The sequence below is a fragment of the Nycticebus coucang genome, chromosome 8 (genome assembly GCF_027406575.1).
Source record: "Nycticebus coucang isolate mNycCou1 chromosome 8, mNycCou1.pri, whole genome shotgun sequence".
NCBI classification, from domain to species: domain Eukaryota; kingdom Metazoa; phylum Chordata; class Mammalia; order Primates; family Lorisidae; genus Nycticebus; species Nycticebus coucang.
The window spans coordinates 124,926,211-124,942,021 of record NC_069787.1 but is presented as its reverse complement, the minus strand read 5'-3'; the positions used below and the strand labels follow the sequence as shown (position 1 = coordinate 124,942,021).

The following is a 15,811-nucleotide window of genomic DNA, read 5'->3' as shown; positions in this document are numbered from 1 at the left end:
ACGAAAATTTATGATAGGTATGTATGTGTAGGAAAAAGCACAGTGGATATATATGGTTCAGCACCATCATGGTTTCATATACCACTGGGGGCCTTGGAAGATATACCCACTGGATAAGAGGGGACTACTGCACTACTTTTGGCAACTTATTGTTTGAATAAGTTACATACTTCTTTTCTTTTTATTTTGAGACAGAGTCTCACTCTATCACCCTGGGTAGAGTGTCCCAGCTCACAGCAACCTCAAACTCTTGGGCTTAAGCGATTCTCTTGCCTCAGCCTCCCAAGTAGCTGGGACTACAGGTGCCCACCACAATGCCTGGCTAAGTTACATACATGTTAAAAGAACACATTAAAATTCAAAGTAAAATATAAGTACTTAGAAAATATAACATGGATCTTATACTTTTTAAAAAGGTAAAATATTTAATGTCTATATGAAACTGGGCATGAAATCTGAAGTACATAGTATTATTATACCATTGAGAAATAAAACATATAGCACTTTTTTCTTTTTTCTTTTTTTTAGAGACATAGTCTCACTTTATCACCCTTGGTAGAGTGCTGTGGCATCACAATGCTCACAGCAACCTCCAACTCCTGGGCTTAGGCGATTCTCTTGCCTCAGCCTCCTGAGTAGCTGGGACTACAGGCGCCTGCCACAACGCCCAGCTATTTTTTTGTTGCAGTTTGGCTGGGGTCGGGTTTGAACCCACCACCTTCAGTATATGGGGCCCGCGCCCTACCCTCCAAGCTACTGCTCAACATATAACATTTTAAGTTTAGATGATACCCAGAACACACAGTGCAAGGAATTAGTTCAATGTAATTATTCAATGATACTGACATAATTTCCTATAGAACAATGAAAATCTCAACCTCAACATTATAGAAAAATTAAATCAAAATGGATCATAGTCTTAAATGTAAAATGTAACACCACAAAACTTTCGGAGGAAAATGTTAGAAAAATATCAGAATCTGGTGTTAGTCAAAGAATTCTTACATCTGCCCCCAAAAGCACAATGCACAGAAGAAAATAATAATAAATTGAACTTCATCAAAATGAAAAATTAAAATTATAGCAAATGTTGTAAATGAAAAGGTAAGTTTTTAGCATTTACCAATTTATCATAGCAATATATATTTCAGATAATATAAAGACATACATATAATTTATATCTCATATATTTGTGAGGATATATGGAAAAAGAAGTTTTCTCTTTGACTTATCTGTAAGCATGATAACACTCCAGGATATATTTGTCACTTTTTCAGTTACTAAAAGTTAATTGTGAACACTTACCAGCAGCTTCAAGAACGAGCTGTAGTCTGGCTTTGGCCTGTTCAGCTGGAGGCTGAAAAAAAGAAAAAAATTAAAAATAAACCATAGCTGAGAGTTTCAGGTCAGTTTAACTTTAAATTAATGCATATTTATGCAAATATCAGAAAATTTAGAGCTTTATCATGATCAATATTAATATCCATCCATATCTTGCAATTTGCACACATGATGCAAGAATGATGTTCTTTCATGTTTTTTCTAAAGAAAGTTTTGTTTACTACCCAACATTGTACCGATAAGTAATAACATAAATAGCTGAAATGTAATAACAAGGCAAAACCCACACATTTAACAATATATTCTCAAGTTGTGCTATTACTTTGCATATGGAAACACATAAGTGACCTAATGGAATTTAAATAGCAACTTGAAGTCTAATAGTTTAGGCCAGTCAGCCCCTAAAACCAAATGTTTTCTGCCTGTATAACTGGATTAGAAAGGAGCAATTGTGATGATGAAAGGATACAATGTGCTGTGTATGTTTTCAGTTCTTACAACCTGCCCTGACATTGTTCTTTCCGTAAGCCTTGATTTTATACAGTTGACAATGTTGAAACTAAACTGCTTTCCTACCAATGACTTCATTCTGAGATTTCTGGCTAAGAATCTTTGGCTAAGAATTTTGGATAACATGGGTTGTATCAAGGCTGTGACTTTTTATGAAAGATTTATTTAAAAATGTTCTTAATACTCAAGGCTTTACTTCAACATACATTTATAAAGATGTCAATAATACATTAAATAAACTAGATAAATAAACTAAATAATCCCATTTTAATATATGAAAGCCATCATTTCAGAATAGTTCATGTGATGCATTAGAATATTCTGCTATTTGTAAAACACAGCTTAAATAAAAAGAATTAAATCATTGGATTTAGAAAGAAGATGTACTCAAGAAAGTTTAAGAAGTTGAATGGTGGTGGGTGGTGCCTGTGGTTCAAGGAGTAGGGCGCCGGTCCCATATGCCGGAGGTGGCCGGTTCAAATCCAGCCCCGGCCAAAAACCACACACACACACAAAAAAAAAAAGAAGTTGAATGATGCTTCTGAAAAACCTATAGGAAAACCAATGGGGGAGTGGTAAATGTGACAAACAAGGAACAGGGAAAGCCTTTTATATTACAAGAAGGGACTAACAAACTGTAGCCTTAGGCCAACAGCCTAGTTTTATAAATAAGTTTTACCAAGAACACAGTCATTTCATTTTTTTACATATTGTCTATGGTGTGTTTTGTGCTTAACTGAGAAATAGGAGTTCAGCATTAGCAGCAGGAACCTTATGACCAGAAGAGTATTTACTATCTGAACCTGTAAGGACAAGTTCAACAACTCCAGCCATAGAAGACAGGCACAGATAAATTTTAAACAGAGAGGTGATGTGATCAGATCTACACTTTGACACATAATGCTCATAATATTCTTGAGGATGAATTAAAAAGAATGTGACTAGAGACAAGATTTATTTAAAGAGCTCCAGGTGAGATGATGAGGACCTGAGCTGAAGCAGTACCAGAAAGGTCAAATAGGAGGACTCAGATTTGAGAATTGGTAAAATGAAAGGACTGACTGGATATTAGGGAAGGAGTTGAAGAACAAAGAAAGAGGACTTTATGTCACATGTTTATAGGGAAAAATGTATGTAAGCAAACAAACAAACAAAAATGGTCACTATATAGTGGTGAAGGGAACAATTCAACAAGAAGACGTAATAATCATAATATTTTTGTACTCCACCATAGGAATGCTCAGATGTTTAAAGCAAATTTTATTCAAACTAAACAAAATGATAAGCAGTGGCACCATCATTGCTAGGGACTTCACATCCCATTGACAGACTGACACAATTGGATAGGTCCTTCAAATAGAAAATAAGCAAAGAAACTATAGCCCTAAATAGAATGCTAGAACAAATGGACCTAACAGACAGTTCTTGAATGTTCTACCCCTAAATCACTGAATATATGCTATTCTCATGAGCTCACAGAACATTCTCTAAGATTGATCACATCCTAGACAAAACTTTCGTCAACAAATTTAAGTGGAAATTATACCACGTACCTTCTCAGATCACAATGGAATAAAACTAGAAACCAATTACAACAGAAACACCCATTCTTACACAAAGTCATGGAAACTAAACAACCTATTCATGAATGATATTTGGGTCAAAAAAAAAATAAAGATGGAAGCCAAAAGATTCTTTGAACTAAACGACAGTGGGGACAAGTTATCGAAATCTGTGGGATACAACAAAAGCTGTCCTGAGAGGAAAACTCATAGACTCAAATGCCAACATCCAAGAGACAGAAAGACCCACAGCAATCCCAAACTCAGCAGAAGAAAAGAAATAAGCAAGACAGAACAGAACTAGATGAAACTGAGAACAAAAGAACTACCAACAACACTGGTTCTCAACCTTTCTAATGCCGAGGCCCTTTAATACAGTTCCTGTGGGTCGTGACCCACAGCTTGAGAACTGCTGATGTACAAGATGAATGAAGCAAAAAGTAGGTTCTCTGAAAAGATAAACAAAATTGACAAGTCTCTTGCCAGATTAACTAAAAACAAAAAAAAAGAGAGAACTCTAATAAGCACAATTAAAAATGAAAAAAAAAGAAAAGATATGATGAAAATACAAAACATCATCTCAGATTACTATAAAAATCTCTATGCTCGTCAAATTGAAAATGTGGAAAAAATGTGGACAAATTCTTGGAAACACACAACCTCCCTAGGTTCAGTCAGGAATAGATCACTTGAAAAGACCAATTTCAAGAACAAAAATTGAAGCAACAACAAAAAAAAAATATTCCATCCAAAAAAGTCTCAGACCAGATCATTTTGTACCAAATTTTACCAAACCTACAAAGACTAACTTATATCTATACTGCAAAAATTATTCTGTAACATTGAGAAGGAAGAAATCCTCTGCACCTTGTTCTACAAAGCCAATATTATCTTAATACTAAAGCCAGGAAAGAATACAACTAGAAAAGAAAATTGCAGGCCAATATCCTTTAAGAATATAGATGCAAAAATACTAAAAAAAAAAAAAAAAATCTTAGCAAACTGAATTTAGCTACACAACCAAAAGATAATACACCGCAACCAAGTGAACTTCAAAATAAACTGATCTCTTACTATATTTACCAAAAAAGCTCAATCAGAAATGAAAAAGAAAATACTACAATTGATACCACAAAAACGCAAAACATCATCTCTCAATATTATAAAAACCTGTGTGTACATAAACTGGTAAATGTTGAGGAAATGGACAAATTCTTGGAAGCACACAACCTCCCTAGGCTCAATCAGGAAGAAACAGAACTCCAATATCAAGCAATGAAAGTGAAGCAGCAATCAAAAACCTTCCAACAAAGTCTGGATTCATCTCTATCATCATTTGATCTTTGATAAGCTCATCAAAAATACAAATTGGGGGAAAGGCTTCCTATTTAACAAATGGTGCTGGGAGAACTGGCTGGTGACTTGTAGAAGACTGAAACTGGACCCACACCTTACATTAACAAAAATTGACTCTCACTCGATAAAAGATTTAAGCTTAAGACATGAAACTATAAAGATTCTTGGAGAGAGTGCAGGAGAAACACTTGAAGAAATTGGCCTGGGAGAATACTTTATGAGGAGGACCCCCCGGGTAACTAAAGCAACACCAAAAATACATTACTGCAGATCTGATTAAAGCTTTTTAGTTTAATCAGATCTGCATAGCCAAGAACACAGTAAGTAAAGCAAGCAGACAGCCCTCAGAATGGGAGAGGATATTTGTAGGTTATGCTTCTAACAAAGGTTTGATAACCAGAATCCACAGAGAACTCAAACTTATTAATAAGAAAAGAACAGGTGCCCATTTGATTGTGGGCAAGGGATTTGAACAGAAGCTTCTCTGAAGAAGACAGGCACATGGCCTACAGACACATGAAAAAATGCTCATCATCTTTAACCATCAGAGAAATGCAAATAAAAACTACTTTGAGATATTATTTAACTCCAGTAAGAGTGGCTCACATAACAAAATCCCAAAACTACAGATGTTGGTGTGAATGTGGATAAAATGGAACACTTCTATACTGCTGGTGGGAGTGCAAGCTAATACGTCCCTTTTGGAAAGAAGTATGGCGAATACTCAAGGATCTAAAAGTAGACCTGCCGTTTGATCCTGCAATTCCTCTACTAGGTGCATATCCAAAAGACCAAAAATCACTTTATAATAAAGATATTTGCAGCAGATTATTCATTGAAGCTCAATTCATAATAGCCAAGTCATGGAAGAAGCCTAAGTACCCATCAACCCATGAATGGATTAATGAATTGTGGTATATGTATAATGTGGAATACTATGCAGCCTTTAAAAAGGATGGAGACTTTACCTCTGTTCACGTTTACATGGATGGAGCTGAAGCATACCCTACTTAGTAAAGTATCTCAAGAACGGAAGAAAAAATATCCAATGTACTCAGTACTATTATGAAACCAATTTACAATCACTGACACTTTCATATTAAGAATAGATCACAACTATGGCTCAGGATAAAGGAGGAAAAGGGGGCGAATGGAAAGGGAGGAGGGAGGACAGTCAAGGGAGGGTGAATGGTGGGATCACACCTATGGTACATATTGCAAGGGTACATGTCAGATCTATTAAGTATAGAGTATAAATGTCTTAACACAGTAATTAAGTAAACGAGATGAGGTATATATTAACCAGTGCAATGTAAGCGTTCCTAATTCTATATGAAATCAGCACAGTGTACCCCATTAATGCAATAATGTATACATGATCTATGTGTTTATGATTTAATAAAAAATAAATAAATAAAAATACTAAGATATTTACTTGTTTGCAGAGCGTTGTGGTGGGCGCCTATAGTCCCAGCTACTTGGCAGGCTGAGGCAAGAGAATTGCTTAAGCCCAGGAGTTGGAGGTTGTTGTGAGCTGTGACGCCACAGCACTCTACCAAGGGAGAGATAGTGAGACCCTGTCTCAAAAAAAAATAAAGATACTTGCACTCAAAGGTTTATAACAGAACAATTAACAATCATAAAGATTTGGAAACAACCCAAATGCCCATTATCAATACATGAATGGATTAATAAAATGTGGTATATGTATACCATAGAGTACTACTTGGCCATAAAAAAAGGGTGATCTGGTACCTTTTGTAGCAACCTGGATGAAATTCGGACTATTCTTCTAGGTGAAATGTTGCAAGAATATTTCAAAAAACAAACACCACATGTACTCGATACTAAATTAGAACTAGTCTATCAACACTTATGTGACACACGGAAGTAGAACTCAAAGCAAATCAAGTAGGTGGGAGTGAGGAGGATGGGTAAATTCACATTTAACTGGTGCAGTGCACATGTTCTGGGTCAAGGGCACATTTATAACTTTGACTTCAAATGTACAAAAGCAAAAATTATATAAACAAAATGTGTGTACCCCTGTAATAGTCTGAAATAAAATAATAAAAATATATAAATTAAAAAATAAATATCGTAGCAAAATTTCAGTAGAAGACTATGATAGCTACGAAATATAATCTGACAGTCGTAAACTAAAATTCCCACAGTTTACATTAATATAGACTAATATAAATATAGTTAATACAAACATTTATGATGATAAATGGCAAATGACATTTGACACTAGTATCAGGGAGCACAGAGACTGTGGAGAACGGTGGAGCACATGCCCAGCTAAAGGAAGCAGCTGTCCTGAAGCATCAACAGATTGCTGTTATGCAGAAATCCAACCCCAGGGTCATAAAATCTGTTAATTTTTCACAACAATTTAAGTCACTATGAAAAATAATATGGAACTGTGTGAACAAACATAGCACTTCAATTGTGCTCAAGGTTCAACGCCAAGATAGAGAGTTTGTGATCTTTGCCAAACACAGTAGGAACTTGACACTTGATGCAGCACTACACAGAACTATACCGTGGGACAAGGCGCCTGGTCCTCAGCAAGGTAAGTATCATGAAACATACATTTCAGAGTGTCCTTTGATAGAAAAATCTTAGACACTTTACTGTTTAAGTTATCCAAGCACAACAGCATTTTATGTTTCACAAGGAAACATTTTTAACAATTAAAAATATTTAGGACACAGAAAAAATACAGAATGTGTACTTTAATATCCAATAAAACATTAACAATCTTGTTCAAGGTCTTCTACCCCATGAAATCTCTTTCCATAGCAGCCACTTTCTTCTTATTTGTAACAATTCTCTTGAAAATACCGCAATTCCTAAGAAAGATTACTAAGGAAGATTCTCGATTGTTAACACTTACAATAAAAAAGTAAAGATATATTTATTTTTCACCATTTACTCCAGCAATCTATAATATAGGATTCATAATCCAATGATGAAGAAAACCAGAGAATAAGAGCAATTTGGCAATTTGCCTCTCCTGAAATGAAGACCCTGATTCCAAATCACAAGAGCTTTCTAAATAAATCACTTGGATACTCATAAAGTCAAAGCAATTAATTTACAGAGACACAAATGTGCAAGAACAGAATTTTGAATCTATTTTTAAAAATCTGTTCAAAATAACACACTTGACCCAGTGAAACACAATTCCATTCTAAATACATTTGCCTATACAGATATAACTTGCTAAATTTTATTTATGAAATACAGAGGTAAACTCTAACAATAGGGACAAATACATTGGTAGATTAGCCAGACAATTAAAAGTAATCTGTATTTTATAAATACTTTTACGTAGCTCAGTCACTGCTCAAGCATTTATCTTCAATGGGGTATGGAGATGCAAATGTTCTCTCACTTTTTGCCCATCTGCAAACATTGGTTTGTTTTTTTTTTTAATTGTGACTGGTGAACATGTTGAATGGATATGGGATTTGGGGGCTGCAGTCTTTTTCTCTCAGTCACCTGCCTCTCAAATCCTTCCCCAGGGCTTTGCTTCTAGGCTTTAGTTTGTCTCAGTAGCGGGAAAGCATCACAACAAGCTGCTTGGCTGGAACCTTCTGTGTCCCACCTGAGTTTCTGCATCGGCAGCTGCTTGGCTCAGAAAAAGTAGCTCAGTTGGAGGGGAACAGAGAGAAGGCAGTTTTATGTATGTTGCCATTGTTCTGACTGCTATCTATAGTTTTTTGTTTTTTTTTTTAGGAAAAGATTAAGGAGAAAGAAAAAGCAAAATATAGAGTTAGAAAATTTTACACCAGTCCAAATTTAGTTATGAATTATCATACTAGGTGGGTTAGAATGAAAACACCTTTGGGGTTTGAATGCCAACATTTCTAATGTTTTAGCTATTTTAGCACATATTGGACTCCAGGATCAGTATGAATTCAATCTAAAATTGATAAAATGGTACGAATATTAATTAGAACCAGAAATTATATTAATAATGTAATTTATTAATGAATAAATAAAAAATAATACCAAATACAAATGCATGGAATACAGAAATTTCCCAAAGAATTTTTAAACAAGGGCATTCTTTTTTTTTTTTTTTTTTTTCTTTCTTTTTATTGTTGGGGATTCATTGAGGGTACAATAAGCCAGTTACACTGATTGCAATTGTTAGGTAAAGTCCCTCTTGCAATCATGTCTTGCCCCCATAAAGTGTGACACACACTAAGGCCCCACCCCACTCCCTCCCTCTCTCTTTCTGCTTCCCCCCCCCATAACCTTAATTGTCATTAATTGTCCTCATATCAAGATTGAGTACATAGGATTCATGCTTCTCCATTCTTGTGATGCTTTACTAAGAATAATGTCTTCCACTTCCATCCAGGTTAATACGAAGGATGTAAAGTCTCCATTTTTTTTAATGGCTGAATAGTATTCCATGGTATACATATACCACAGCTTGTTAATCCATTCCTGGGTTGGTGGGCATTTAGGCTGTTTCCACATTTTGGCGATTGTAAATTGAGCTGCAATAAACAGTCTAGTACAAGTGTCCTTATGATAAAAGGATTTTTTTCCTTCTGGGTAGATGCCCAGTAATGGGATTGCAGGATCAAATGGGAGGTCTAGGTTGAATGCTTTGAGGTTTCTCCATACTTCCTTCCAGAAAGGTTGTACTAGTTTGCAGTCCCACCAGCAGTGTAAAAGTGTTCCCTTCTCTCCACATCCACGCCAGCATCTGCAGTTTTGAGATTTTGTGATGTGGGCCATTCTCTCTGGGGTTAGATGATATCTCAGGGATGTTTTGATTTGCATTTCTCTAATATATAGAGATGAAGAACATTTTTTCATGTGTTTGTTAGCCATTCGTCTGTCGTCTTTAGAGAAAGTTCTATTCATGTCTCTTGCCCATTGATATAAGGGATTGTTGGCTTTTTTCATGTGGATTAATTTGAGTTCTCTATAGATCCTGGTTATCAAGCTTTTGTCTGATTGAAAATATGCAAATATCCTTTCCCATTGTGTGGGTTGTCTCTTTGCTTTGGTTATCGTCACCTTAGCTGTACAGAAGCTTTTCAGTTTAATGAAGTCCCATTTGTTTATTTTTGTTGTTGTTGCAATTGCCATGGCAGTCTTCTTCATGAAGTCTTCCCCCAGGCCAATATCTTCCAGTGTTTTTCCTATGCTTTCTTTGAGGATTTTTATTGTTTCGTGCCTTAAATTTAAGTCCTTTATCCATCTTGAATCAATTTTTGCGAGTGGGGAAAGGTGTGGGTCCAGTTTCAGTCTTTTACACGCAGACATCCAATTCTCCCAACACCATTTATTGAATAGGGAGTCTTTCCCCCAAGGTAAGTTCTTGTTTGGTTTATCGAAGATTAGGTGGTTGTAAGATGTTGGTTTCATTTCTTGGTGTTCAATTCGATTCCAAGTGTCTATGTCTCTGTTTTTGTGCCAGTACCATGCTGTCTTGAGCACTATGGCTTTGTAGTACAGACTAAAATCTGGTATGCTGATGCCCCCAGCTTTATTTTTGTTACTAAGAACTGCCTTAGCTATACGGGGTTTTTTCCGGTTCCATACAAAACGCAGAATCATTTTTTCCAAATCTTGAAAGTACGATGTAGGTACTTTGATAGGAATGGCATTGAATAGGTAGATTGCTTTGGGAAGTATAGACATTTTAACAATGTTGATTCTTCCCATCCATGAGCATGGTATGTTCTTCCATTTGTTAATATCCTCTGCTATTTCCTTTCTGAGGAGTTCATAGTTTTCTTTATAGAGGTCCTTCACCTCCTTCGTTAGGTATATTCCTAGGTATTTCATTTTCTTTGAAACTATGGTGAAGGGAGTTGTGTCCTTAATTAGCTTCTCCTCTTGACTGTTATTGGTGTATACAAAGGCTACTGACTTGTGGACATTGATTTTATATCCTGAAACATTACTGTATTTTTTGATGACTTCTAGTAGTCTTGTGGTTGAGTCTTTGGGGTTCTCTAAGTATAAGATCATGTCGTCAGCAAAGAGGGAGAGTTTGACCTCCTCTGCTCCCATTTGGATTCCCTTTATTTCCTTGTCTTGCCTAATTGTATTGGCTAGAACTTCCAGCACTATGTTGAATAGTGAAGGTGACAGAGGACAACCTTGTCTGGTTCCAGTTCTAAGAGGAAAAGCTTTCAGTTTTACTCCATTCAGTAAAATATTGGCTGTGGGTTTGTCATAGATAGCTTCAATCAGTTTTAGAAATGTGCCACCTATGCCTATACTCTTCAGTGTTCTAATTAGAAAAGGATGCTGGATTTTATCAAATGCTTTTTCTGCATCTATTGAGAGGATCATGTGATCTTTATTTTTGCCTCTGTTAATATGGTGGATAACGTTTATGGACTTGCGTATGTTGAACCAGCCTTGCATCCCTGGGATGAAGCCTGCTTGATCATGATGAATGACTTTTTTGATGATAAGCTGTAATCTATTGGCTAGGATTTTGTTGAGAATTTTTCCATCTATATTCATGAGTGAGATTGGTCTGAAATTCTCCTTTTTGTTTGGGTCTTTTCCTGGTTTTGGTATCAGGGTGATGTTTGCTTCATAGAATGTGTTGGGGAAGATTCCTTCTTCCTCAATTTTTTGGAATAATTTCTGCAGTACAGGAATAAGCTCTTCCTTGAAGGTTTGATAGAATTCTGGAGTGAAGCCATCTGGACCAGGGCATTTTTTAGTTGGAAGCTTTTTTATTGTTTCTTTGATCTCAGTGCTTGAAATTGGTCTGTTCAGGAGGTCTATTTCTTCCTGGCCAAGTCTAGGGAGAGGGTGTGATTCCAAATATTGATCCATTTCCTTCACATTGTCAAATTTCTGGGCATACAGTTTCTGGTAGTATTCAGAGATGATCTCTTGTATCTCTGTGGGATCAGTTGTTATTTCCCCTTTATCATTTCTGATTGAGGTTACTAGAGATTTTACTTTTCTATTTCTAGTTAGTCTGGCCAATGGTTTATCTATTTTATTTATTTTTTCAAAAAACCAACTCCTTGTTTCATTAATTTTCTGAATGATTCTTTTGTTTTCAATTTCATTGATCTCTGATTTGATTTTGGAGATTTCTTTTCTTCTACTGAGTTTAGGCTTAGATTGTTCTTCTTTTTCCAATTCCATAAGGTCTCTTGTGAGATTGTTGATGTGCTCTCTGTCTGTTTTTCAAATGTAGGCATCTAAAGCGATGAATTTTCCTCTCAAAACTGCTTTTGCAGTATCCCACAGGTTTTGGTAGCTTGTGTCTTCATTGTTGTTATGCTTAAGGAAGTTAATGATTTCCTGTTTTATTTCTTCCTTCACCCATCTGTTATTCAACAGAAGATTGTTTAATTTCCATGCCTTTGGGTGGGGTTGAGGATTTTTGTTAGAGTTGAGTTCCACCTTTAGTGCCTTATGGTCTGAAAAGATACAAGGTAAAATTTCAATTCTTTTGATTCTGTTGATATTTGTTTTGTGTCCCAGGATATGATCAATTTTGGAGAATGTTCCATGGGGTGATGAGAAGAATGTATATTCTTTATCTTTGGGGTGGAGTGTTCTATATGCGTCTATCAAGCATAATTGTTCTAGGGTCTCATTTAAATCTCTTATATCTTTGTTTAATTTCTGTTTCGAGGATCTGTCCAGCTCTGTAAGAGGTGTGTTAAAGTCCCCTGTTATGATGGTATTATCAGATATCATATTGCTCAGACTGAGTAAGGTCTGTTTCAAGAATCTGGGAGCATTTAAATTTGGTGCATAGATATTTAGAATTGAAATGTCTTCTTGTTGTAGTTTTCCCTTGACCAATATAAAGTGACCATCTTTGTCTTTTTTGACTTTAGTTGCTTTAAATCCACATGTATCTGAAAATAAGATTGCAACTCCTCTTTTCTTCTGAATTCCATTTGCCTGAAAAATTGTCTTCCAACCCTTGACTCGGAGCTTTAATTTGTCTTTTGAAGCCAGGTGTGTTTCTTGCAGACAGCAAATGGATGGCTTGTGTTTTTTAATCCAGTCAGCCAATCTATGTCTCTTCAGTGGGGAATTCAAGCCATTAACATTTATGGAGATAATTGATAAGTGTGGTAGTATTCTATTCGTCTTATTTGGTGAGAGTCCATTGCTTAGTTTTATCTTTTGCATCAGTGTGGAGGTTAGGTTCTGTCCTTTGATTTCTGAGTTCTTACTTTGATGCTGATCCATTGTGGTGGTCAGTGTGCAGAACAGGTTGAAGTATTCCCTGTAGAGCTGGTCTTGTTGTGGTGAATTTCCTCAATGTTTGTATATCCGTAAATGATTTGATTTCTCCATCAATTTTGAAGCTTAGCTTAGCAGGGTACAGAATTCTGGGCTGAAAATTGTTCTGTTTAAGTAGATTAAAGGTAGATGACCATTGTCTTCTTGCTTGGAAAGTTTCATTAGAGAAGTCTGAGGTCACTCTGATGGATTTGCCCCTGTAGGTCAACTGGCGCTTACTCCTGGCAGCTTGCAGAATCTTTTCTTTTGTCTTGACTTTGGACAGGTTCATCACAATGTGTCTTGGAGAAGCTCGGTTAGAGTTGAGGCGACCTGGGGTCCGATAGCCCTCTGAAAGCAGTGTGTCAGAATCTTTCGTGATGTTTGGGAAATTTTCTTTTATAATATTCTCTAGTATGGCTTCCATTCCTCTGGGGCATTCTTCTTCCCCTTCTGGAATTCCTATAACTCGTATGTTGGAACGTTTCATAAAGTCCCATAATTCTGACAGTGAACGTTCTGCTTTCTCTCTCTTCTTTTCTGCCTCTTTTACTATCCGAGTTATCTCAAAAACTTTGTCTTCTACCTCTGAAATTCTTTCTTCTGCATGGTCTAACCTGTTGCTGATACTTTCCATTGCATCTTTAAGTTCCCTGATTGACTGTTTCATTTCCTTCAGCTCTGCTATATCCTTTTTATATTCTTCATATCGTTCATCTCTGATTTGATTCTGTTTTTGGATTTCCTTTTGGTTATTTTCCACTTTATTAGCAGTTTCCTTCATTGTTTCCATCATTTCTTTCATTGTTTTCAACATGTGTATTCTAAATTCCCTTTCTGTCATTCCTAACATTTCTGTATAGGTGGAATCCTCTGCAGTAGCTACCTCATGGTCCCTTGGCGGGGTTGTTCTGGACTGGTTCTTCATGTTGCCTGGAGTTTTCTGCTGATTCTTCCTCATGAGTGATTTCTTTTATCTGTTTCCTTGCCCTAATTTTCCTTTCACTTCCTCTTGCTCTTTAAGTTCTTGTGCCTGTGGAAGTTGTGGGCGGGTTTAGACGGGTTGAACACACGCGACCACTTGCCGGTTTTCCACTGTTTTAGTCCTCCTCTTGGGGTCCAGAAGTCTCTCGCTGACTCCCTGTATCCTCATAGGAGTGATGATAGGTAGTTCCCACCAGCCAGAGATCACAAGGGCATTCTTAAGAGGTCAACGTCACAATTATATAGTAGGAAAGAACTTACAAAGAACAATTATATCAGTCAAAAACGATATTGCTATAGGGGCGACCACGAGATGACACAGAGAAGAGACAGTCATCCCCAAGCCAAGGAGAGAGGCCTCGGAAGGAACCAACCCTGATAACACCTTGATCTTGGACTTGTAGCCTCTATGACTAAATGAAATGAATTTCTGTTGTTTAAGCAAAACAAACAATAAACAAGCAATAATGCTAATATTCCCCCGCATCAGTCCTGGTGGAACATTATTAGATAAAGAACATCACCAAAATGGAATTATAGGGAATATAAATTTGGTTCTCTTAAAAACATGAATTTTAGTATTGATGTTAGTAAAAAAGTAAGAACAATGTGAACTCTAACTATAAGCCTTAAAGGCTATGGTAAAGTTAAAACTGATTTTTGTGTCATGGTAGTATAAAAAAAAATTAATATACTGTACCATAATTAAACTCATTTAAAGAAAACGGTACTAGTGCAAGAAATCTTATCAAATAGGGCTTAAAATTGCAAAAAGTGATAGTAATACCTTGGAGGAAGGAGAGGGAGTTGTCATCTTTCTCCTGCTGTGGATCTTCCAGAATTGCCCTGCTTCCTTCTCTCCCCAGAGTAAGTAACTATATCTACTTAACTCCATTCCTAAGTCCTAGGTTTATCAGACTCCACTTTCCTAAGGAAAAGAAAAAGCTCCTAAGATGAGACCAAAAGATAAGTCAGTCTCATGATGACTGTGGACATGACCATTCTCAAGGTCAACTTCTTCCTCTGACTCAGGATATACTTATTTAGTCTTATTTCCTGAGTTCCTACTAAATATTCTGCATGTCTAGAGTCTCAAAACACTGCCAACACTAACATTCAAAACCAGCATCAATGGTCATTTGACTTTCATTTTTGAAAGATACTCTCTCAGGGTATTGAATTCAGAATTTATAAAACTTTTCTTTTGGCATTTTAATGATGTTACTTTGCCATCAGTCTGCATTGTTTACAAGAAGAAGCTGCTTTCACACCTATTTCTGTTCCTCTCTATGTAATAATGAGTATATATGAGTTTCTCTAGCTGCTTTTAAGATGTTCTTCCTGCAAATATTAAAAAGCAATCTATGATCTACCTTGATGTAGTTTTCTTCATTCTTATTGTGCTTTGGGTTCATTGCTGTTGGCTTATAGTTTTTATCCGATTTGGAAATATTTTGGTCATTATTTCTTCATTTTTTCCTCTCTTGCTCCCTTTTCTTTCCTTTCCTTTGGCATTCCGATTACATGACTGTTGTATATTTGGCTGTCTAGTATTGCACCAAAACTCGCAAACGCTTTTTTTTCGCCCTACGTCTCTCTTTTCCCCACTAGTTCATTTTGGATAGCTTCTTTTGCTATTCTGTTATTGTGCCAGTTCTAGGTCAGTTTCAGCTGATTTTTTCTCTATGTTGTATTTTCTTGCTTTTTATCATTTTTGATAGGCTGTCAGACATTGCATGTTTTATTTTGTCAGTGCTGGTTATTTTTTATATTCCTATGAGTAGAGTTGGCCTTTGTTCTGGAACACA

The 15,811-nt window shown here is 36.2% G+C and overlaps 1 protein-coding gene across 1 annotated transcript in view; it reads right to left on the bottom strand.

Moving 5' to 3' along the window:
• The window catches only part of RSRC1 (arginine and serine rich coiled-coil 1), a 427,036-nt gene that overhangs the window by 159,331 nt on the left and 251,894 nt on the right, over positions 1-15,811 (bottom strand). The window contains exon 10 of the mRNA XM_053598852.1: positions 1,306-1,357. Within this exon, the coding sequence (XP_053454827.1) occupies positions 1,306-1,357 (52 nt within the window). The remainder of the gene's footprint in view (positions 1-1,305; positions 1,358-15,811) is intronic.